This window comes from Bacillus rossius, chromosome 1, assembly GCF_032445375.1.
Source record: "Bacillus rossius redtenbacheri isolate Brsri chromosome 1, Brsri_v3, whole genome shotgun sequence".
Lineage (NCBI taxonomy): Eukaryota > Metazoa > Arthropoda > Insecta > Phasmatodea > Bacillidae > Bacillus > Bacillus rossius.
This window is the reverse complement of record NC_086330.1, coordinates 201,674,678-201,701,557: the sequence shown is the minus strand read 5'-3', so window position 1 is coordinate 201,701,557 and position 26,880 is coordinate 201,674,678. Positions and strand designations below refer to the sequence as shown.

General features: G+C 36.4%; 1 protein-coding gene across 3 annotated transcripts in view; it reads right to left on the bottom strand.

Moving 5' to 3' along the window:
* Positions 1–26,880, bottom strand: part of LOC134527242 (BTB/POZ domain-containing protein KCTD20) — a 276,293-nt gene that overhangs the window by 33,296 nt on the left and 216,117 nt on the right. For all 3 annotated transcript variants that reach the window (XM_063359739.1, XM_063359737.1, XM_063359740.1), the window contains one exon: positions 12,427–12,624. In XM_063359739.1, the coding sequence (XP_063215809.1) occupies positions 12,427–12,624 (198 nt within the window). The remainder of the gene's footprint in view (positions 1–12,426; positions 12,625–26,880) is intronic.

Here is a 26,880-nt window from a genome sequence, read left to right as displayed (position 1 = left end):
TTTTAATGAGCGCCAAATCCATTTGACCCTGATTTCATAAGGATGAAATGAACTTTCCTGAAAAAGGTTGGTTTACTAAACGTGGGACCGTAACTATATCCCAATTCAGAGAGGTTAAGAAGGTTAAGCACAGTGACATAGCATTTTTATCGCTCGCATGAGCAGGTGAGACATAGAATGTTACAAAAGGTGCAAGTTGTGTAGTATGTGCCGCGTTTGGTGTATTTTTTTTTCTGCGCTGTGAAGCGACCTTATTTTGTCAACATAGGGGAAAAAATAAATGCCTTAGCTATTCAGGTAACCATCACCGGCGGCAGTTAAAATGCTAAGGGGAAATGGGTGAGCCAGGCGTGGATGTGGATATTTTTCTGTCCCATCGCATCCTACTGTGATTCCAGCAATATGCATACACTCACAAAGACGTTCGCAATTGGTCTGGTAGCATGGAACAAAAATAAAATTAAGAGGCTAAGTCTCATCCATCTTAAAGAGGAAAGCAATGCTACCATACCATAACATTCCCTGAATTATCTTGAAATGTATGGCCTTTTTCCAGTTAGTTGTTGGTCAATTTAAATCCCAGATATTTTCCCCATTTTCCTGGTTATTTACGGTTGCGAACCCTGATATGATTTGTGAATGTTTATTAACAACACAATGAAATAAAATACCTGGGTTCACGTAAAGGCGACTGCTGCACTGAATGGCAACTGCAGCAGCTTGGTCCATTCAGGCACATCTCAACACATTTTAAATCACTTTATTTCATATTATTTGTTTATCTGCAAAATTCATATTGTTTTTACACTGGTAAAATGGCACTGAATAAAGCTGAATAGAAAAATACTTTTTTGTAACAACCCAGATTACCCATGATAATCCAGTAATAATAATTTGTTATAAATGTTTTTCATTTTCAGATTAGGTTATCAAGTGATGTAAAGTTTTTCCTTTTAGAAGTAATTTTGTACTGACCATGTCATGTATTGTGAATGTAATTCACCTGGTTTAATGCTTTGTTTTTATAATTCATAAGTTTGTTTTTCAAGTATAATTTTTGGCTGGCTTCTTTGTGTGGGTAGGCGTGCTGGTTGTTTCCACGACAGAGGTTTTGTTCCACAGGCTAGGCGTTGAGTCATGGTCATGGGAGTGTGAGAGAGAGACAAAATTGCTGGGTCGTGGGAACAGATTTCAGAATTTCATGGAAGTTTCTGTTGCCATGCGCCGTGATTGGCTGAGAATTACGTCAGCGAGCCCAGGACACTGCCAGCAAAAAGGAAAGGAAGGCTTTAGGGTCTAGTCATTGTTCGAGCACTGTGCCGAGAAGTCATTGTTGGAGTACCATGCCAAGAGGTCGTGGCTCAACTAACATAATATTCTTTTATTAAAACATAACTTTACGGCTACAATTGGGGCGATGCCTAATAAATAACCTTTTTTCGGACATTTTCATAAATTATAACTTTTTTTTTTGACCATGTTGTCGGCAAAGCCCACAGTGAGGCGACAAAAGTTTTTGTCCAGCTGTTGTTGCCCTGAACTTATACGGGAAACGTACCGTGAGTTATGATAACTATGGGATATAATTCGTAAGAAGAATTTACTTTGTATCTCCTTTATGTATGTACATCTACAATTTTTTGTGTGTTTGTTCTGTTATGTGGAAGATTGTGATATTGTGATTTTACGTGAATAAAAAACAACAGGTAATACATACATCAAACACTGCCTTTGAATTACTACGTGACCTGCTACCAACCTGTATGTTCCACTCATCACCTAATTTCGAACTAGCCGGAGGTGGTGAGTGGTAACAATTTCATGATATTTATTTACTGATAATATGGCGTAAACTAAAGCTGGATTCACAATAGGCAAGGAATGTAATGGACATGGGAACAGTTTGGAAATAACATCCATATTCTTTCTGTCTGATCAGGATATGGACAGGTAAATTATAGCAATAAAATCGCAATAAGGGATAAAGTTACATCTCCTCAGAAAAAATATCGGTGGCCTGCACTATTTCGATGAAGAATACTTACTTATAACACTACCACAACATATTAGAATGAATGCACATTGAAATCAGTACTATCCTAATGATAAATTAACACACGGATGGCAAACAAATGACACATGTGCCAGAGGTGGCAAGCGACAAAATAGTTGAGGTATGCCAGTAATTAAAGAATCTTTGTACTTGATAAAAAAAAATTACCTTTGTTTATATTTGACGTCATGTGACCTTAGTATCGATGTCAAAATGGTAACAGTGAGTGTGCACTTTTTTGTCTTCGTCTTCATTTGTTTTCATTTGTATGTCGTCGACTAAAATTACGCTTTCAACTTTTTCAATGTTTTTAAATTGTATCCTTCGGCATGGCTAGTTTACCAAAAAAAATAAAAAGGAGCAAGATAAGTGTCAAAGAGACTTTCAATTTCAGTGCACTGAGAAATATGACATGATTAATCAAGTGATACAGCTGTGTGTGTTTTATGTTCTGGAACAGTGGTATGTAGAACATTGTCTGTAAAACTGCATTATGAAACAAATCACATCTCTCTTTGTCAAACAAGCCAATCAGAGCAAAAGGAATTTTTTGCATGTACATTGAAAAAGAGGAATAGACAGTCGACTTCTATAATTAAATACATTAGTAAGAATGGTCATACAAGTGCTGCAAGTTTCTCGGCTGCCATTATCATTGCCCAGCATGGTATGTAATTTAATGAGGGTGAATTTTTGAAAGAAGCTTGGTAAGCATGCACCCCTTCACTTTTTGATGATTTTGAAAGAAAGAAAAAAAGTAATTCAGCATATCAAAGATATTCCTTTATCTAAAAACACAATAAAAGACAGAATCCTAAAACTGGCAGAAAATGTTAACAAACAACAAAAAAATGACATCACGTTCTCTCCTTTTATTTCCCTACGTCTTGACGAAAGTACTGATGTAACTAAATCTACTTGTTTAGTGGTTTTGCTCAATATTGCATAGTTAATGATGTCAAAGAAGAACTAATTGCGTTAACATCGTTGCCAACCACTGCTGAGGGTACAGATATTATTATGGCTATTAAAATAATCACTTGCTGAGAAACAAATTGATTTAAGTAAAATTGTTTCAATAACGACTGATGCTACTCCACGTATTATGGAGAAAAATAGAGGTTTTATTGGTACATTTGAAACACACTTAGGATATTCAATTCTTGAATTCTACTACATCATTCATCAACAAGTCTCGTGTGCTAAGGGTGGTTTTGCCTCCTTTGAAAATATAATGGCAGTGGTCACAAAAATAGTAAATGTCATATCTTTATGTCAGGCTTTGTTGGATGAAGTCAACTCGGTGTATAATAGCTTACTGATGTATAATAATGTTAGCTGGTTGAGTCACGGTAATGACTTCAAAGATTTGTTGATAGTTTGTAAGAAATGAGGCTGTTTTACTAATTGAGGGGGAAATTGAACAATACCTTCAATTAAGGGGCCCGCCTCGTGGCCTATTTTTTTTACCACTCGTGCTTAAGAGTTGAAGATGTGCCTCCAAGCAGGGTGGCAAGTTGATAAACATACAGCGCAGGGGGTGCAAGGTTAGTAGAGAGAGGTTGTCTCGATCCCATAAGAACAATGTAGACAGCCTGACACTCCGCTCTGACGTCATCTGCAGCCCCGTCGTTCCCAGCCGTAATACTACAACTGCTGACTGACGGCTTTCTCTTATCAGCTCGGCTCGTTTCACATGTCTGATACGCAATACTTATAGTATTTCATTTATGCTTTGTAGATTACTGTTAATTATAATCGCTTTGATATGCTTTTCAAATGACAACATGCTGTGACTGAAAACAAGGATGAATTATTATTTCAACATATTTTTTCAGTGACAGTAAAAATTTTCAAAATATCAATGATGAATCCATGAATTTTTAAAAATTAATATAATTAACACGTAACTAGTAAACAAAATGGTTTATTTGTATTTATTTCTCAGCAAGATTATAATATTTAAAAAAATTGCATATCAATTTCTTAGTGTTTAATAAAAGTAGCCATTGCTCATTAAAACGTTTTGGGAATGTTTGCAATATAAATAAACTGAAGTTAGATTTAAAAATAAATTTCTAACATGAATAGAGCAGTTTTTCGTGTAATCGTTTAAATATAGGATAGACATACACTTTCTTCACACAATAAATTTTATTATTTGCATACCAAATTAAGAAAAAAAAGAAAGCGTACTTTTTCTGTCTACGTCATAATTTTTATGTATTTCTTGGTTAGTTTCCTCTTTTCATCTGATTCATAACCTTCGCAAGTCCTTTTTGAACTGATGCAGGCAACATCACTTTTACAAATTTTTCTTGAACCACTTGAAATGTAATTTAAAAAGTTCATTCATATGAAAGTCCTTTGTCGTACAAATAGTTTAATGACATCTTCAGGAATACATGGAAATTTCTCGGAAGAAATTTTAACAAGTTTTTCAATTACACCTTTTCCTTTCTTGAGTTTTGAGCCATGGTATGTTTGAAACTCTTTATCCAATTCCTTTGCTTGACTTAGCCACTGTACTGATGGGCTTTCTAGCCCACCAAATGATAAGTTTTTTATCCACGGATGTGAACAACTGTTACTAGCAGTCCTTCCATCACTAAGATAAGAAAACTTTTCTGCAGTTTTTTGGCAACCCAACCTGCCAAAAACTCAAGGGCTGAAGTTTCGAGTTCACTTGCGGATTCCATTTTAGCGTTCACCTGATTTGATGGTAAATCTGTTTCGCTGCAACCTACATGTTGATCTTTGACAGTTACTGCGGAATATGTCAATATTTGGCCATCCTTCACTATTTTGCTCACAAGAAATTCGTCAGTATCTAAATTTTCTGTGTTTAGATTTTTCTGAACTATCCCTTGATTTTTTCCTAGTATTATCATCTTCATGCGATTGATTGCATTCAGAGGGGTAGGATGGTCATTGAGGCCTCCACGAGTACGAATTTGGGAGAAAAATTTTCAAGGGAGTCCTGGTTTAGTCGGTGCGTTAGGAGGTAATGTATGTTTGAATGTTTACATTTCAGGTCTTTGAAAAGTAATTTTAGGGACTTTATTGACATTATGCAACCCTTCTGAAAAATTTGTAATCATTTCTTGTTGCAACATCTCATTGTTTCCATGAAATTTAGCATAGTGTCCAAAATTTTATCTTGAGCTGCCAGATATTTACCGTATGGCTTCCTAGATGGGTCACCAATGTTTTTCACTACATATGAGTTCATTAAATGCCACCAGCGGTCTATCATGTCGATAGTGTTGGATAGTATTATAGCAGCTTCTCAATCACTGTGATTAAAAAACTTTAGTGCCATTGCCGTTGTATGAGAAAGAAGCTGCGCAGCTTTTCTCACGTTTTGATGCTTTGTTTTCTCTCTCTCTCTCTCTCTCTCTCTCTCTCTCTCTCTCTCTCTATATATATATATATATATATATATATATATATATATATATATATATATATGGTTTAAATTAGGTTTATGCAACACTTTCAAGTCATTTGAACACTCTTGACGAATAAGATCTACAAGTGGCTCTTTGGTACAAACACTGCCACAATTCAAGATAAACCCTGTATCAAGAAGCCAGTTTCGTATTAATTTAAGAACATGAGGAGCATCTGCAAAAACATAAATATTTATACTGTCATTTCATGGATGCTTGAAGAAAGTCTTCATCGTGGAAAAACCTAGCTATCTCCATAGTCCTAAATTTCCTCCTCCCAAATCCGAAATGCATGCCTTTTCTGTGTAACCTACATGATGCAGTTTAGTTATTAAAGAGTCCAATATCTGTTTTGTAATTTTCTGGTCAAAATTTACATAAATAGGTTGTTTCCAGTTTGAAAACAGCCCTCGAGCAATGACTACTTGCATTTATGAATAAGGGCCAACAATTTCATCCTCTTTTACATTATACTCTAGCGTTTTCTTCACTTTTACTTCGTCAAATGAAAGAACAACAATGCGTTCGAAGTCTAGCAATGAAGAACATGCTACATTAACAAATTCAAACATGTTTACTAGGATACCTTTTCTCATGTCAAATGATGATGCCCATCGTTGAAGAGTTGAAAGTCTAGGCAAAGGGAAGTTAAGTTTCTGTTTTAAAAATAAATAACATCGCTTACTGAAGTAATTCAAAGTGAAAGCGAGAGCTATTTCCTCATTGGTCCAGTTTACATGTTGTTACGAGCAGATGTGCTTGTAAACTAAGTAACTGATAGGAGCAGACGGACTGGCCAGCCGAGCCGGAGCTGTAAGCGACACGATGCGCAGAACGATGCACAAGCGATCGAGGCAACCTCTCTCTACTAACCTTGCAGGGGCTGGGCAGTCAAAGAGTGGGGGACACAACCTTTCTCTTCCCTTCTTTCTTGACACGACCTTGAGCGCAGCGCGGGAGGAGGGGAGAAGGCAGAAGCAGAGGATGAGAGAATGGTGGCAGGCCGTGGTGTTAGGAACGAGTAGCTGGCGACTGCTCGCTTCCCTGCCCCAGCAATGCATCTTTTTGTTCTGTATAATCTACACACTAGGCTATCCCGTACAAGACGCACAGTATTAGCCTGTATTATGCCAATAGTTTCCCAAATTATAATGCTCTATTTGCTACTTTTTTTTAATTTTTAACATTGCTGCATAAATAAGGGTTTATTATAGAAATACAAGTTTTGCAATTTTTTATAGGGTTGTGGGGGGGGGGGGGGATAGGTACAGGTAAAAAAGATAAACATAATTTCCGATGAAAAAGAAATTTTCTTGGAATTGATTTTTAAAGGACTTTAAAGAAAACATTTTTATCTATTTAGTTTATAATCAAATCTGGAACATATGATTCGTACTTTGGTGTTTCAACTTCTTATCCTTTAGTATTTAATTCACCAGTAACTGTTGGTGTAGGTTAGTTCTGAATATTCTTCACATAAATTAAGCCCATCCCACATGATGCCAAATTTCTGCTGTACCTTCCATTATACCCATAGGAATAAAAATGGGCATAAAAGATTATCTAGCAGAAGAGAAGAAAGAATTAGTTACTCCATACACATGATACCTAGAATGCTAACAGAAAACCAGCCAATGCAGTTACCAACAAATCAAGCTTATTGGGCTAGGAAAGACATGGTAATGTAAATTTAACCAATTACTGAAAATATATGAAAAATTCACATGTGTATTTGAAAATAATGTAACCTGGTGAATGAATTTTGGTATTTAATCTTCTACACTTAAACTTGCAAAAAATACAAATTTTTTTTGCAGTAATTAAAAAAATACAGAGCGATTTTAAAATTAACGAGAATGAATATTCCTTAGAAGGTTGGTTTCAAAATCTAGTAATATAAAATTAAAAGCATACAAAATAATTTGGATTTGCTTAAATGTAGTTTATTTATTATATACTCATAATTTTACATTAACTAATTCACAATTATAATTGTGCTATTTTTATTATACTAGTTCCAAATGTACCAATTCATATATTTTATACGCACGTACATACCGATTGGTTACCAACTTATTCTACTACTTTAAGAAATTGTTACTAACAATTTTTGTTAGAAAGTGAGACGCTCAGTTTAAAATAGTAAACTTAAATCTGAAGTGAAGGAAAACCGTCTCACTCTTTCGTTTAGGCTAACAGGTGTGGGGTTTCTATGAAGGGCTAAGTTTATTCAGTAATAATATATGGAGGTTAATTTCCTAATAAATGTTGAGAATTAATTATTTGTTAAAATTACTTGCATGAAATAATCAAACCAAAGGACTCAGCTATGAAATAATGTTATTATAACAATAAGATAAACATGTAAGTAAAATATGTAAGTAGGTATTTGCTTAAGCACATTTTTTAAATCAGTCATATTTTATCAATAAATAAATAAAATTATTTTCCAGTACCTAGGTTGAAAAATAGCACGCTCTATCGACACACAACCGAGACTCTGGGAACTTTAGGAGGAGATTATATATAACTAATAGTGTAAAAGAGCAATGCAAGTGTTCTTACGTATTTTAAAACCTGAGATTACTTCTTTCTATGACCATTTAAGTTTACCAAATACATTCCAGAGTAGTTTCAATATCATAAAACTTTATTTGGCACACTAATATGTTTCCTAATGTTTACATAATACATATACAGGTTTCTGTTCTTACACGCACGTCCATCATCTTGACAACATTGGCTCGTGGGTAAAGCAGAAAAAATAGAACACGTTCTAGTACGGTTTAAGATAATATTTCCAATATGAAAACCTTTAATCCCAGTGCCAGACCTCTTGAAAGGGTACTACCCACACGGGAGCAGGCATGCTAACAGAAAATTGGTATGGAAACTGCTAAGGGAATGGATATCGTAAGGGCCTGACTTTATATTTATATCATTGATCAAAATTATATTTATGGACCGTTTTCAATTTACAAAGTATAAATAAATGTGCCCTCTTAAATTGTTTTTATTGGAATGCTACATGCTGAAACTTCGATATGTGGTCGCAATCATCATAAATGTATTTATACATTTGATATGTAAATATATGAATGCATTTACACATAAGTCAGCAGTCTGGAGTCGCCAGTCAAAATTACACAACATGACCAAGGAAGTATTTGATTAAACCACATCATCGTGAAAGATTTTCTCATAGGTGAAAATATTTTGGTCGCTGGCGGTCTGGCAGTCCGAAATAAAGTTCAATGATATCCCATTGCTCGACTGGCAACTGCTGGACTGCTGACTGTGGAACAATTTATCTCAGACTGCCGCCTGCCAGGTGCCAGTTGTCAAACTGCGGACTGCGAATAGTGAATAATATCCTAGATGCCGAAACGCCTGGTGTCGCCTCTTCATAAGCAAAAGAAACTAGCATTTGAACATTTATTTTCAAATTGTTTTATTCTGCGGGTATAATGTCAAAAATCTACTCAGGCATGCAGTCCGACTGCCGAACTTGGGTGCTTGATGAGAATGTAACGCAAGACGAACAGAACGATATATACACAGACGATAACTTTTTTCCGCAATGTGTAAGAAGCCATCGCATAGAGGATTTGGTGATACAAGATAATGGTATAACACACTGTCGTTTTTTCTTATTTTAGCGGCGGCTCTACATTACACGTCTCTCAGTAACCTGTGGAATTTGTCACTGTTTTACAAGTAGCAGCGGCAATAATGTAATATACCGTGTTTTATCACACAATGGTTGCACATTTTATACTAAAAATCAAGTTTGAAATTAGGGGTGTGACGTCTATGCGGAAAATTTTTTTTGTTAGGTTAAGTTATTTATATAAACACAACCCATTCATGAAAAGTAGGTTTATTTAAAAAAAGTAGAGTATACAAGAGCACGCCAACCAATTTATATTATTAAGTAATGCAACAAAAACCTTTCTTCAACTTTAAATAGAAAAAATCTGTAACCCTAACGCAAGCCAACTGAATCTGTGACGTGAACTAACACGTAACTATCGTCGTAGTACACACTTACCACGAAAGTGTGCAGGCTTTCAAATGTAGTTAAATCGGCACTCGACAGAGAGCACGCGTTGCAAGAATATGCGAGATTCCGATATTCTACTACATGTGCGCAATCTATACGGGAAGCAACATAACCAAACATGAATGATGCCAACTAGCGCTGGCTACATTTTTATAAGCGGTACACCGCGGCGACGCAAACGAACAGATAAAGGTTATATAGTTTAAAAACATCTTTAAAAGAAAATTTACACACCAGACAACTTCGTATTTCTGTTAATTAAATAAGCAAGGGGTAATGTCCGAATAAATATTAGATATCTACTTTAAAATGCATTGTTTTAAACGGAAAAAATACCCACACAAAGCGCTCAAAATCTAATATCGAGACCAAAAACATCATGCAAAGTTTACGCGAGAGGTTTTTTTAATCCAAATTTTGGCGCCCTAAAATATAGGTGCGACGATTATGCGTGTGAGATGATTATGCTACAAAAGAGGTACTTTTTTTTAACCACTCTCAAGGAGTCCTGTTTGTCAACTGTGAGTCTGAGGTTAGTGAGATTGACACGTGAACGTCTCCTAACGAATACGCTTCCAACTTCCAGAACAGCAAGTTACCCTTGCACGTATGGTGCTAGACTCTTGATGTTTCTGGTGATAATCACCATAAAAACATATTATGTGTATACTAATCGTACGCCCAATAATAACATGCAACAAATACTATTTATTACTTTTATTATTCTTGTTAGCTGTATAAAAGTTTTCACTACAAACTATCATGGTAAAACACGGACAGCTGGCAAAAACGATTTGTTTTAATTGTGACTGTACTGACAAGCTTCTATGTCAAAATTAAATTTACATTGTCTCAAACTGCAACACTTATGCATGTTTGCAAACAACGTAGACTAGTTAATTGCTTTGGGCACCAAATTCTGCTTACCAAGTACCCCCCCCCCCCCCCCCCCCGCAATGGCTCTTATTCTTACATTCATTCATCATTGCAGTTAAAAAAAAAATCCTTTTTCCATTTTATGTCAAATTCTTTATTTCAATTTGATGTTTTTAAAATGGTTAAATGCAGATTTTGGTTGTCTTAATTGCATATAAATTTATACCATTAAAATATTAATGGGCACATCAAAAATAAAATCAATAAATACATTACTGACAAAGCCATATAATAATTGATTTGAATATAACACATTTATAATGAAATATTATTTATTCCCAACAATTTGGCATTTCCTTCCTTTAATGGTTATGTTCTTCTTCCGAGGTGCATTCAGTCTTAACCTTGCCTCATGTCCCCACCTGTAGTCATGCTGAATTTCCATGCCATTAGGTCGCAACAAAACTAACTGTGGAATAAGCGTCTGGTGTCCACAGGCCCACCCTAGCCTGGGTATTCGGTCTGGGCATGCAAAACACAACAGAAAGAGGACTGGAAGAAGAGGCAGCATGGAGACCTCCCCTTCCTACCACCATTGTCATCCAAGGTCGAGCAGCCGTGGCGGCACCACATGCCGGGAAGCACATTCGCGCAGTACATGTCATAAAAATCAAGTTTTTTCTCAAATTTTTCAGTTGTGACCTAGAGCAAAAGCTATACGCAGTGAAAGAGAAAGTATTGGTGCACGTCCGAAAACTTGTTTTACGCAACAGTAATGTAAACTGCAGCCCTGAAAATACGCTAATTAGCCTTATTCGGCATGCATTTACTAATCAACTATATGTCTGAGACATCTTTAGCAACTTTAGGGACATGCACGGTACCTTAATTTCTTTTATATCCGAAAATAGTTTCGATAAAAACCATTTATTGTTAAACCTCTGCAGCTCACTTTGCACTGCATGTAGGCGGGCCCCTTAATGGATGTTATGAGACTTTCAGAATTTATGTTTTTTACAGACTTGTCCAGCATTAAAATGAATTGAACATTAAGCACCAAGGTTCAAATAAAACTATTATCATGATAGATATAATTTGTGCAATTGTGGTTAAATTCTAAGTTTACAGTAATGATATTTCCCAAACTTGAAAAAAATCACCAAAGATTTAGATATAGTACACGAAAAGCCAGACTAAGATAAAATTAATAAAGAGTTTAATTAAGTAATTCATTAATCTACTGAAGAATTTTTGGCAAGATTTTGTCAGTTCAAAGAATAATGTTAACATTAAAATTTGTTATGTATCCTGATGTGACTTCAATGGATAAATTAAACTTGTCTAAATTTGATTGGTTCAAGATTGAAGCAATTGAAATGCAGCTAATTGACTTTCAGTCTGGTTCAATATGAATTGAATTAAAGAAAGAGTTGGAATTAAATGAAATATAAAGACTATCTGGCAATATGAGTAAAAATGCCAATACCTTAATTATGGAAACATGGAATTAAATTCCAGACATATTTATTCATCCAAAGAAGCTGGCTTTTGTTATCTTAACACCATTTTCATCTACCAATGCTTGTGAGTCATTATTTTCAGAAACAAATAACATTAAAAACCTGCATCGAAACCATTTGTCAGATAGCTCCAGTTCAGCTTGTATTCTGCTAAAAGTAACACAGTACGAGTCTAAAATAAGATATTGAGCATATGATTACTAACAGCAGAAATGACACTAAACTTTTATTTTATTTAAATAAACATAAAATATTAAACATTTTGATTGCGGTACAAATTTTGAGTTGCAAATAAAGAGTTTTAAGTTAATAGCATATATTAAAATTTTTATCCATTATTATTGTCACTAAGTCAAGATTCTTTGATGGCACATCATAGCCACATTATTTTTTTCATAAAAAAATGGAACTTTTTCAACAAAGGTTTGCCATCCCTTAAGATAGGCAGTGGTGACTACTCACTCTGGGAGTACTCCTCGCCCATCTGTGGGGGATACTCCTCATCCCAGTCCACAATGTCGTCGTCCAGCAGCACCACGACGTGGCACTCGCGGTCGCCCCGCTGCGCTGAGATTACCATCAGGGGCAGGATCAGGTCTTCCAAGAACACCTCGAACTGGCAGCGCGCTCCTTCGTTGGACAGCTCGTGCAGCAATCCCCCTGCGCAGTGGGGATGGGGTGATATGAGAAAATGATAGCAAAACAAAATCAGAATGGTTGAATGCAAGGCTTTGCTACTGTACCACCTTGGCATTAATATTTTAATTTTTTCATTTCTTTAATATGGTGTGAGCCATGAGGTCACCGGCACTGGGCTCAGTGGGACATTAGACTACATATGGCTACAGGCAGCATGTGTAAGTTGCACGGTCTACAATGTTTTGGCCCAAACTTGAATGGCTTATTCTTCAAAATAGTGTATTTACCCACAAAAGGGTTACCCCTGAGTATGGGTCACAGTTATAATTTTGAGCATAACAATTTAACATTTTCTTATAAGGGTCACCCTCGAATATGGTTTGTACCATATATTTTTCTTCAGTAAAGTTTCATTGATACCAGTGAAGTCTTTGAGTTCCAATTCTCAAGTATGAAATAATACACTGGTGCTGACTCTCGCCCTTTTTTGTCTGTTCTCTTTCGTACTTTAATGGTGAGGGAATGGGTGAGGCGTCATTCCTACGTCCACTTCTCTCCCCTTCCCTCTTCTATGGACCATATAATTACCCGCACTACCTAAAAAAAAGACAAAAGGAAAGATTACTATTTTGTTTACCAGTGTTTCCATTCAACTCTATTGTATGTATAGTTTTACCTGTCCCTTTCCACAAGGGAGGAAAGGTCGCACGCTACTCTTCTTGTTAATTCCTTCTGTAATACTGGCAAGGAAGAAAATTGTACAGGGGCTGGAGAAATATAAAAGCCACACTTAACACCAACGATTAGTGGTGCACAGATGCGGATACCGATGAATCGTAATTGGCAATTATGGGTACTTTCCGATTAATTGTAATCAACTATTATCTTAACGATTACGTTGCAGATTATCTACGCATTTCATTTAATCTTATGTATTAACTAAAAAGGATATTATGATACCATTTTTTGCGATTCAGATAAATTATTTGGAATGAAGTGAAATGTTTTTAATAATACAATACATACCACATTTGTGGTACTCAGCTTGGCGTAATTAAGTAGGTTTTTACCGTGTAATATTTTGTTAAGACATTTTAGGATGAAATACGGTAATATTTATATACGTGTATGTGTGTGTGTGTGTGTGTGTGTGTGTGTGTGTATATTACAAAATTCATCTAACTCCATAAGATATTGATTACAGATACTTCATAAAGTTTAATAAATCTCATTGCCTCAAACAATAAAAAATACATTTTTCCTACACGATTGTTTACGTTGCATCTTTTGTTCTGTCTCTTGTTTAGTGGCCTTGTACATTACCTACAGCCAGAGGCGTAAAATAGATGGCATGCAATCAAAATACCACAAGCAGTTGCAGTGGATTCTATGACAATAGATCTTTTCGAGCCGTAGTAGTGGCTCAAAATTGCGGTGCCGATATCTTCTAGAGTTTATCACTGCGTTTTACCAACTCGTTATGGGCGTCTTTGGCAACATTATCTGTTGTTGTGTTATTTGTGTGTGACATGAAAAGTGAAAAGTATTTATAATTTTATATATTCAGTCAACATAAACAAAATCACATGTCCTAGAATTGGTTTTGTGTCGTTTTTATAATATTACTATCTGGTGCCCGGTGCGCTTCGCTTTTTCCTAAAACAATTTACCTATTTTAATATGTACATAAAAACATTTTTTATTGTTTATAATTTTTGTTATTCTAAAGCACCTGGGTTTACAATATGTTTGGTTTTGCCATCTTGAGCAAAAACAAACTTGTCGGTTTACCAACGCGGGAACACGTGACATACAATTGACCATGTGAAAAGCAATAATTTTCCAGGTTTATTCCACATACATACATTGTCATAGCGAAAATCAAATGAACTGGAAACTGTAAGCTTTTAAATTCAAATTGCATGTCAGTTGGAATCATTGGAATTCGAGGAATTAAAATGTCTTCTCCTTTCCATTTTCCATTGATTATAGTTGCTTCGATACAGTAGTTTAACATTAGTTTTTTTAATCCAAGACGTGTGCCATTGCATAATTTTGGCGGATTTGTATTTCTTAAAAGAATAATTGGAGCTCCGACTTTTAAATTTAAGTTGTGTGGTGGAATGCCGGCTAATTCCAATGAATTTAGAAATTCTACAGAGTAATTGATAATTTCATCCTCATTCATCACAGAATCAATTGATTTGTACGTGTGAGATTCTTGATTAATTTTTTCGAGAATTGTATGATTAAGATCATTAACATCATTATTTTATGGCGCGTTCACAAAGCCATTGATGGTTTTTATAATTTAGTATTACTTATTTGTGGGAAAACTTTGTCCATTAATTCTTGAAGTGATGCCACAATGGAACAAAAGTTTTCAGGAATGGTTATGAAATTACAGTGAAACCTCCTTAATACAAACCTGAGGGGACAGAAATTTACCCACTTTGTAATAACGAGGTTTGTAATAACGAGGTTTGTAATAACCATACCTTTCCATAATGTGTACATTACATAAGTCAAAACAACAACAAAAAAAAAGCACAAATTTCATTATTGATTTTGAAAATATTTCAACATTTGTATCCTATAGTATATACAGTTGAAAAACAATTTACATAATTATTAAAAAAAATTATATAAGTATTACAAAACTACATTAAAAAAATCACTGTAAAAACATGGTCAGACTACGTAAAAGTTAACACAAAATGTTTTACAATTTTGAATGACATTTTGCTAAATATTATTACATATCTAGATCACTGAGAAGATTTAGGTAAAAAAAATTAACTAATTTTGGTCTGCTTTTCATTTTTTTTTAATACACTTTGGACAAAGCCACACAGTTGGTCAAAGGCTTTGATTGTTTCAGTGTCAGCATCGCTGCACTGTATTACTGTTTCCAGAGTATTAAGAGCTTGCAAAGCTTCAGTTCTTTTGGGCAATGCAAGTGTTGGTGGCTCTTCACAGTCTACGGCTTCTGTGTTAACATCACCATAAGTGGTGTCACAGTCTGTCAACTCAAAGTCATCTGGTGTGGATGATGTAAGAAGTCCGTCATCTATTTTTACAGAAATGTTAAAATGTTCCGTGAAATTTAGCTTACTTTGAAGAATTTCCCATTCCTCACTATCCACACCAGCATTGTCGCCAGGATCACACGAAGAAAGGCCAATTGAGGCAGAACTGCATACCTGCCAACTTGTTAGGAGTGCAAGCAGTAAGATTTCCAAATTAACAAATCTATAGCGTAAATCAGGCGCGATGTTTAAAATAAGTGATCCGGAAAACACGTGTTTATTTTGCATTGATAACACCACGTCTCTACCCAAAATACGAAAGTTAAATAAAAAGTTACTGTAATTTATTAAAACTTCATTATCATGGAGACCTTGAAAGTCACGCAGCCTTTCCTTTCTTTTGGAGCTTTTTTCCAAAAAGTAATAAATGTCTACAAGTATTTCTTCCACCCTCACTGGCAAACTTGCAGAAGCCTTTTCTGCAGCCAAATTAATTAAGTGGCACAGACAACCTATGACTACAAAATTTGGCTGCTTTTCTTTTAATACAGAAATAACACCATTTTGAACTCCAACCATAACTGCTGCATTATCACAGCCAAATCCTATACAATTATGAATTGGCACATTCATACTTTCAAGTTCTGATAGCAATAACTGCCCAATATTTTTACCAGTAGAAGCACCTTCCAAAGAAGGTATGGCCAAAACACAACTAGTTACTAACCTGCAGTCAGGGTTGTAATAAGTTACCACAAGAGGATATAACTTATTACTTGTGTCATTGCTTCCATCAGTAGCTAGTGTATATGGGCCACTTTGCAAGCACTTTACTACTGAAGTAGTAGTATTGGAAGCCATTTCTTTTACTATTGCTGCAGTTTTAGTGCGCCCACAGCTGCACATTTTTGCGATATCAGACCCTGGTAACAATTTCGAAACAAATGCCCGGCGTGGTCGGCGATGCTGAATGGAAGGTTATGTTCCACTAAAAAGATTGTAAAATAACATTCCGCCCTAATCACATCACTGTCACTGTTACGGTTTACGGAAAAGAAACTACTGATTTTTTGTTTTCTTCTGCAATCTTCGCGTTATTTGCATGTTTCAAGCTCTTGACGTGATAGGAAATGTGCTTGCCGCCATGGGAAACATTAATGTCGCAACGACAAACACTACAAAACACAAAATTAGAGCCTTTTTCACTCTTAGTAATGAAAGGAAATAATTCTGAGTAAGTTGACCGAAACACCTGTCCATATTGTTTTTTTACTACTCGTAGCCATTATCAAATCATATTATCTTACGTTTCGTACAAGCGCTAACGTATAAAATATTTACCGCACTCGTTTATAAACGGTTAAGTCGTTATTACTCGTTTCCAGCCAACCTGCTGTGTACCAACAAAACTCATAAATATTAATTTCATGACTCTTCCGCACAAAAGATTAGCAAGATCAGTTGCCATCCAGCCTGCTGTGTACCAACGAAACTTACAAAAATTACTTTCTTTTCGCAACGATTTTTCTCCGACTCCATTATTCTCATATTATCGCGGACGCCATGATGTTAAACAATAACAAATGCTGCTCAAACGGTACATTTATATGGGCACTAAAATATTATAGGCCTACTGCATTTTTGAACAGACAAAAATCGTAAGATGTTCCGAATTTCCGTACAATCGTAATATGAATTATTTTCCGTACAAATTACGGGAAAATCGTACAAGTTGGCAGATATGGAACTGCCACTGGGAACATGAATGGTGGGGCTGATACTACCAGGGCTGCAGTCCTCTGTAGCAGATGATAGTTCAGGGCCTGAAGCTTCTTCATTGGTGACTACTGCAGGGACTAACTTCTTGAAACAGTTTTGAATCACTGTAGGTTGAATGCTATCCCAAGCCATACAGATGTTTCGAATAGCATCCAAAACATTCAATTTAGTCAGCTGTTTCTTGGCATCCAGGCGACACACAAGAAATTGGACAAGTCTCTTTCGGTATATATTTTTGACATTATTAATAATGCCTTGATCAAGAGGTTGCAAAATGCTGGTGGTATTAGCAGGTAAGTAAATCAACTGAATGTTGTCCAATTTCAGTGATTCAGTAGAATGAGATGCGCAGCTATCAAGGAGGAGAAGAATCTTTCTGTTCTTGACAGCCATTTTCCTATCCAACCGCAACAGCCAATCACGAAAGATTTTAGATGTCATCCATGCATTTTGGTTGACTTCGTATTGGCATGGGAAATTTGTGACTCCCTTGAAGCAGCATGGTTTCAAAAACTTTCCTATAACCAACGGGTTAATTTTGTTGCTGCCATCTGAATTGCAACAAAGTGCAACTGTGATTCGCTCCTTGCTCCTCTTGCCACCATGGCAGGGCTCCCCTCGATAGGCCATGGCATGGTCTGGTAAAAAGTTATAAAATACACCAGTTTCATCCATGTTGTAAATGTCTCTAGGACTGTACTGGTTGATGGTATTTTTCGACGTTTCCAGCCACTCGTCAACTTTCTGGTTATCTACATCTGCAGATTCACCACACACACTACGAAAAACCAAATTGTATCTTTGCATAAACCTCTGCAACCACCCATTGCTACATTTGAAATCATCAACCCCACTTTTCAATGCCAACACATCAGCTTTTTCTTTTATCATAGGCCCAGAAAGAGGCAAACTTTTGGACCGTGAATGATTAAACCATTCAAGCAATTTCTCTTCTAGTTCGTCATACTTAGCACCACGCATACGTTTTGGTCCTTTCAACCTTCCTCCTTTCTTATGGTGCTCTTTAAACTTGGATTCATTTTTCATTATTGTTGATAGTGTTGACAGTGGGACATTAAACTCCTTAGCAATAGAGGTTTTCACCTAAGTTTACTTCCCTTATTAGCTTTAACTTTTTTTTAATGGTTAAATCATTTTTTTATCATTTTTTTTTCATTTATTTTCTATTTTAGGTTATGTTTTTGAACTTTGTCGAACTTGTACATACACTACATAAAATATATCGGAAAAGGCTGAAAATCCAACATTGGGCCATTAAATTTTAATATGAAAAAATAAATGCGACCCTGTTCATGTTAAACCAAGTTTTCAGTGATGTAAATAAAATTCAACATCTCTACATACGTTGACCAATAAGACATGGCATTATCAAATTTATAATTTTGGAGAATAAGCCAACTTCAGTCTTGTACATACGTATATCCCGACTAACAGGAAAAAATTCGAGCGGCAGGGAATAATATTTTTCACAGTATTTTCAGGAATAAAATATATTTCACGTTCGAAAAATTCAAGCTATCTATGTCAACAGCGTGCCATTTGACCTACAACTAAAGACAACTAATATGAAATAGAATTAGGGTTTATGGAAAACCAACATGTTTATTAAAGAAACTATTTTAACATGTCAACATATTTCGTTAATAAAAATGTGCCTAGAAATTATATACATCATGCTTATCGTCAAAATTTATAAATAAACGGGCAACCAATCGGCCTGAATTGCAGAGCCGTAAATGAAATCCTGTAAACATTAAGTCTGATCAAGGGTGTGAATATGGACGTGTAGAAATGAACCATAGTTGAACCTAGGAGAGTTACCATAAGAAAAATTACGTAAAGAGGTAATACTCCAATAGCTGCATGTCCTTACCCAAAAGAGAAAAATATGTTTTGTAAAATAATTGTATAATAATGTAAATTGTGAAAAAAAAGTAAACCTATCGGCATGAGGACACACCGCTGTTGTGGAGGGGATATTGTAACGGCCTAAAATACTGTAGGATACCAGTGAAAGCTTTTTTTTTTTTTTTTTTTCAGATAATAAAGAATAACTAGCCAGATGATCAGGACCAGTGGGACACGATAAGGAAATGACAAACACAGCAGGCAACATTGAAGGACAGGTGAAGCGAGAGTGGCGGAAACAATGTTTGCAAATGATAGCATAACACGGCCGCGGAAACAAACAGGGGGTTGCAACGCGCGCTCAGCTGGCGCGACCTTGGTCACAGCGCAGCGAAACTCGGTCATAAGCACAGGGAAGGAGGGGGAGTGTGTAATGACGTCAGAAGCGGCGCCAAAGTGGAACTGTTTATGTTATTTACAACAGATGCAAACAGGGTCAGGAGGGGCTTCTTATACCAGGAGATTTTATTCGAGAAGGGAGAGTCACAGAGTCAGTGGGAAGCCACGCTACTCCGCCGCCAGGACGACGATTGGTGAGTGAACAGCCACGATGCGACGATGGTTTAACACTAGACAGCAGCACAACGGCCATGTAGCTTGTAATAGTTGGTATCTCTCTCTCTCATTTCAAAAACTAAAAATACCCACTTTAACAATCACTCGGTCGACATTAATAATAATAATTTAAAGTAAACCGTCATGTAACTTGGGATAAATTAGTCTGCAACAGTTGGTAATAAGGGAAAGGCACATACGAATCACGAGACAAATGAGGTTAAGAATAAGCTCTAGTAAATGGCCGACAGCACGGTTTATTTATTAACGACAGTATCCCTGATAGGAACGACTATGGTTCAGTAATTATGTGTTATTAATAGGTTATAAATCATAATTATAATACCCAGAAAGTAGAGAATTGATATATGTGTTGAATAAACTGTTAGTTGAAACTGCTGAAATAAACCTGTTCTTGTGGAAACGTTCACCCTTAACCTCTTTATTTGAAATGTTTTGCAAATAGGGACAAGTCACCCTACCTTAAGGACTGTTTAAGGAAAAACACGAGTGGTGGAACCGCCCCCAGAACCTGATACTCATGACAGGGCCGTTACGATATCAGGAACACATACCATCCCGGTAGATTCACTTCCATTCTCTTTCCCCATCATCCTTCACGATTCATTTCATTATCAACTTTTCATTTACATATTCCCTTCATTTCCATCTTTACGGTCGACACCAATAAGAGTAAGTCGACGGCCGTAACAAATGGTGGAGGCGCCGGGTATCTAATCATGTTAGACACGTATATGAATGGTGTTTAGTGCCTTGTACATGTGGATAAACCATAGCTATAAATTAGAGTTACACCCATTCTTCAAATTGGTACAAAAATTAAGTAATTTTTAAAGTTGGCCCAGTAATGTATCTTAAAAGAGGTTAATAAATCGGAATAAATATTATAGAAAGTTTTGAAGTGAGAGAGAGAATTTCAGTGTAGAGGTTAAGAAATACCAAGGTTAGGTTAAACATTAAATGTCCAGAGAAACTAACTACTTGGAAATAGTATAATTTATACAAGGGTTATAAATGTTTAAGGAAACAAAAGGTAGAGTTTTGAGGAATAATAAGGAAGTGAAACCAGTAGTTACTTCAGACAGTTCAAATTCTGAGGAAGATAATTTAAGTTTAAGAGATGGGTCATTCCATGTAAAATCAACACACCCATTTTACCTCACCATCGCAGGTTTTGATAAATTTTGCACAAATGTTACCTCCATACAGACTAACAAAAATATAAAATTTTAGAATGATATATCCATCCGTTTTAAAAATATTGCTTTGTAAATTTTTGAAAAAACACTCAAAATCGCACGACAGGCATATTTTAAAATTACCATTACTCTTCTCCGAATTAAATTAGAAAGGTGAGACAGGTGTCATTTTGCAGCATTTGGTATGGCCTTTCATGTGATATGTAACACAATAATGTCTAGAAAAAAATAATTTCAAAATAATTTTTAAAATTTAAATTTAAAATTTTGGAAAAAGTGCATTTTTAATTTTTTTCAAAAAATTCTATAAAATTTTTTGCACAAATATTAAATTGTCTACAAAGTTTCAAAGTGGAAAGTTAATGGGTTCATAGTAAAATTAATTGAAAACAAAGGCCCTTTTTGTCAAACCTCAGGTTAAATGTTGGCAGCAAAGGAAAGCATAACAGAATACAGTAAAATCTTGTTGTAAAATACACAAAAAAAAAAATCAGATAATTATATTCTGTACACTGAAAATATCTTAAACTGAACAATTTTTTAATTAAATTTTACAGGGAATTTAATTTAAAAATGAGAAATACTTGTTGCACTCCAAAGACCACCGGACTAGCTCAGATATTTTACGTTTTGGTCTTCGAAGGGTAACTCACAAGGTACACTTGCATATTCGGATGCTGAAAGAGTGAGGTTATGTTTCCCTCAGAATATTAGTTATGGGCGATGTTGAATTTCAATGATGTCTCTCGTACACAAAATGTTTTTCACTGATTATTTATTTATACCTTACGAATCCACGAGACATTTGCCGCCATATTGCGACCACACCATTTACAAGTTGAAACCAGTATTTTACTTTCTCACAACAAACAAGCTTCATTAATTTGGGTCACACGCTGACTGGCCGAAAATTGAATATTAAAACAGTTCGAAGTTAAGTCCCGCAGTTGCACTCAACTTTCGGTACAAGGCCGAAGGACAATGTCCCCGGAAACAGTGACGAATTTTAGTAAGTTCTGTTTTGGGCGATTACCGACGACTGTAGTCACTAAATTCTAATTGTGTCCAAAAAACGAAAGTAAGGTTGATTATAAATTGGTGACGCCCGGGTCACAGCCGCGAAATTTACTCTTTAAATCTTCATAATTAAGTTTTGAGCCACCTACTCAACTAACCACCTCAGTCGCTGTTCAGCTGATATTGCAGAGTTCCTTGGATGGTAACTGCCTGATTGAAACAATCTTTTAAAAGTATTTCTGATTCTATGTAATCCTCTTGTGTAGTGAAAGTGAAATTAATACCAGAAATATTTTCTACTGCCCATTGCCCATTCATAAAGCTGGAAAGGGGTCAAGATCTGGTTTTCATAGCGCCGTTGCAATCTAGCTTTAGCTGCTAATCTCTTAACCGTACCTCCAACTCCATCGCAAGGCCCTTTACCGTGAGCTGTGGCTGAAAAATGCCATTCAGCTGATATGTTGAAGTCTTGCTTGTGAAAACACAATTTGATGAAATTTTTCTTATTTTTATACTGGGCAGCAGACCCATCTGAAAAGTAAAAGAACTTATGAGGAACGTTTTTAAATTTTGTAATCAAAAAAGCAACCAAATTTCTTTGAAATGTGTAAACAGCAACTGTATTGTGCTCTAGGCAGTCAGAAATTACAACATAGTTCAAATGTTCAATTCTTTTTTCTCTTTTATAATATATCACAAACGGGTGAACTGCGGCATGTCCCTTAGTCCAGTAGTTAGTCTGGGCTTCATCTTGTACAACCATACTGTAGTTTTCTGAAAAGTAGAGTGTGATGGCAAATTCAGATTCTTTTAAATTTTCCTTTAAGTGATTCATGAAATAGGTCTGTTGTTTTGCAATAGTCGTGACGGACTTGTCACAGAGTAAATCTATGAAATCTGCTGATGATTTCTGCAGTGTCTCTAAATTGGAACGGTTAACTGAAATCCACTGCCGAAATGTGATCTATCGTATCAGGTGCTCTTCAAATGACTTCTCAAGGACAGTCCGTATTGCTGCAGTACCAGGACAATATGTACAATGTCCATTTGAGGCTTGAAAATGGTCAATTCCAAGCCTTAGTGTCTCCATTCGTGCTTTTTCTTGCAGTGCTGTGCCCGAGATGGGTATGTTATTAGAGTGTGCTTGCACAATCCAATCAAAAAGATTTTTGTCAAGGTCACTATCGATATATTTGCTATATCTTTTCCTCTTCTGGTGCAGTTTTGCAGCATTTTCTTCAATTTTTGCTCTGTCTTTTACTATTGTGGACAGAGTTGTATGTGCAATATTAAAGCGTTTTGCAACATCACACTTTTTCCTGCAGTTGTCAACAGCTGTAAGAATCTCTAGTTTTTTGCAATGCTGATACCCACACGCTTTTGGGTACTCATAACTTCTACGGGTAGGCCTACCTACATATGCTGCCGTAATACACTAAATATAAAAATATAACAGGTTATCCACGTCGTCATGTCGCGTCGCCATTAAATAAGCTTCACAAAACGTCACAAAATGTTCACTATCGTCGGAAACGTGCCACTAGATCTGTTAAATAAATGTTGTATACGTATTACATTTGTGTATGATTGCGAAAGATGTCAATCTGAAATGATGTTTACAAACAAATTATAGGTTAGGTCATCGTAACAGAAAACAAACGGTAACAAAAACGCATTAGTAGTCGTTGGCCATCGTATAATCCACGTTTTATGTACCTAGCCAGATATGGCCGCCATCGGCCAATATCCATTGCTACAAATTCAAATGCGAAAATAAACATTTTGTAGGATAAATATTATGATCGAATTGTTTTTTTCTTAATTGAAAAAGTTAAGCGTTTTTTATTTATAACTCTTGATTATTCCGCATAAATGATATGTTGTTACACCAATCACACAAAAAACGGACATTTTTTTTATACGAATGAATTTTCTATCCATACGGTTACCAGCACTGCAACTGCTATTTTACTCAACGAAATAAAGAAAAGTCTGTAAACAATTTCCACAAGACCTGTCGTTAAACAAAGCTATAGAATTGTGAATGAAATGAGAAAATGTTTAATATTTTGTGTATTAATATCGGCAAAACGATACGTATTAACGAGAAATTACCGTCCAGGGCTTTGAAAAAAGGAAGTTATATATATATTATGCCTATTAATTTGCATGGCGTTTCAAGGGACCGGCGGCTTTATAAGTTATACTGGATTGTACGTTAACAAGAGGGACGTACTAGAGAGAATTTGCAGTATACATAAACGGGAAATTACCCGCCGCAAATATATTTTGGCAGTATATACATATTGATCCAAATAGTGGGCCAAACGTTTCTGGCAAAAATCTTCGACTTTTCCACTCGAAGTTTATTTTTGTCGAAGCCAAAGTTTAAGGAAAAAAATATCTTCGATTCGACTTCGAATACTCGAAGCTTCGCACACCCCTAATGTTGGGGCATAGTTACAACACAAAAACCCTGTAGAGATGACTCACGAAGATTGTGTACATTGCCAGTTCATGGACACTACATTGTTAAAAGAGGGAGGGAGAATCATGAAGGCTGCAAAATTGCCACATGCACTTACAGAATACACATACACTCTGGTGCAGCAGCATCACTTACCAGTGCTGGCCAACGGGTGGCAGATGTAGCATAATGGCACAGTTAAATGTGAGTCACACGCACTGCCGAGATATTTTAATTAACAATTTATACTTAAAAGTGACATATTTATTAAAAATTAATACAGTCTAGTTACTTAGGCAAAATTAAACCAGTCATTGTTAAAATTTAAATTTTTTACCTAAAATGACAAATTCCCATGTGGGTTGCACTTGTGCCGTGTATTAGGGATTTAGGCACGTTTTATTTAAAATTTTGTAATCTTAAATATTTTTGGAAAAATTTTTTTTCTCTCTCATCTTATTTTCTTTACGGCCAGGCCCTCAGCCTCTGTTCTCAAAGGCGAACTGATTTTCTTTCCCAGCCTCATGCTAGGCTAGCATTCTGGCTAATATTTCTCCCGCCTCCAGGCACGTCGGGGCCGGTAACTTTATTTCTTCGCGTGACCACTTTTGCCTAGAGCAGCTTGTGAAGCAGTGCTGAGCCCTGCTAACTCTGTCACGAATCGGTATAAGGTTCACTAGCAGCAAGACACGACAGGAGGATCCCGTGGGCCTTGCGTCCCACAGACCATGCGTTTTTTGAAGCCATCCCCCTCCTGCTCACCCACCCTTTCTTCTCAGAAGTGAAGCTAGGAGCGACGACCGCACGGGTACGTTAACCGAAGTCAAGGCCATCTCAGGCTTGACAGCCGCAGTTATGATTCTGGACTTTAACGACATCTAGTGACGGCTGTCGTCACTAACGCCACTTGTGGGCGTCGGCAGCGCCGACACCAGCGCTCGCGCGGAGGTAACGACAACCTCTCTCCCCCTTATGTCTCAGGCCGCTAGGTGGCACCACTGGTTACTCCATTACCCCCTAGCTTGACACTCTCGTCGGTCACTAGTCGATTTATTAGTACTTCTTCTCGCCACCAAAAGATAGCGCCTCAGTCGCGCAGTCACTCCAGTAAGAAAAATTTTTTATGCCGGACACCTTCGGGTGGGCTCGGTAATTTTCGGCTCAGAGCCTGCCCCCCCCTCCCATTCTCTAGAGACCCCGCGCTTATGATATTCTGGTGATATCCCGCTCTGGACTTACTTCGGTGCGCGCCTCCTGACTGACTGGTACCGTTTGTATCTGCGATCTTCGGCGAATCATCGACATCGCATCGTATATTATGTAGTCTTCTCAGACTAGAGGGATGGAGTCCCTATCTAAAATTATTAACCCGTCAGTAGTTTAATTGAAAGTAGAGAAACTTAGTATTTTTTTATATTTTTTTAAATTAATCATGATGACTTCCGTGTCTACCGCGCATCGTGGTTCGGGTTTTCGGAGACGAGACGCCCTCTCCTGAGCGCCAGGACCAACACCCTGTTTTGGTAAGTCTTGACGTCATCCCCCCCTTTATTTCCCTCTATTGGCCTTTTGCGCCATTTAAGTATACTGTCTGGAAACAGGTCTAATTCTTTGGAATTTGGACTTCTGTTTCAGACAGGGTTCCAAGTTTGGGGCAGCCAAAATCCTCTGCCAGAACCTCTGGAGTCGGTTCCTGAGCAGAATCCACCATCTTTAGACCTACTACCTCGATCACCGTCTACCTACAGCCCCGGGTGATCCCCGCATAATTCTATTATTCTATTCACGAACTCAAAAAAAAAAAATAGTGTAACCCAGTTCAGACAGCGGACAGTAAAAGCAAGTCGAGGAGAAGAAATTTATATTATGTTTTGCAAGGACTATATGTACAACCTTTAAAGTTACCAATGTTGATTTCATTCCTGTTTTTAAATATTGTAATTTTTGTTAAGCATTCAGGGCCGGCCCGATAGTAAATAAGTTCAATTAATATAATAAGAGTAATTGTGAGGAATTTAAGTAAGATCACTTATCAATGAAAAACAGATGTTACTAAGGAAAATTTAATCTATAAAAAAGAAAGAACAATGATTAATAAAATAAGGAAGTCTATAGACGTAACAGTTGTTTTTATTTATTTAATATATAATGATCCTTTTTCTCCCAAGTGTTCGTAGGGAGTCTCTAAATTTTCTTTGTTTACTCCTAGTGTCGCCTCTGTTGTTGACTTTTATCGCTATCAATTGAGGGCCCCAGTATTCAGAGTTTCCAAATCTTTTTA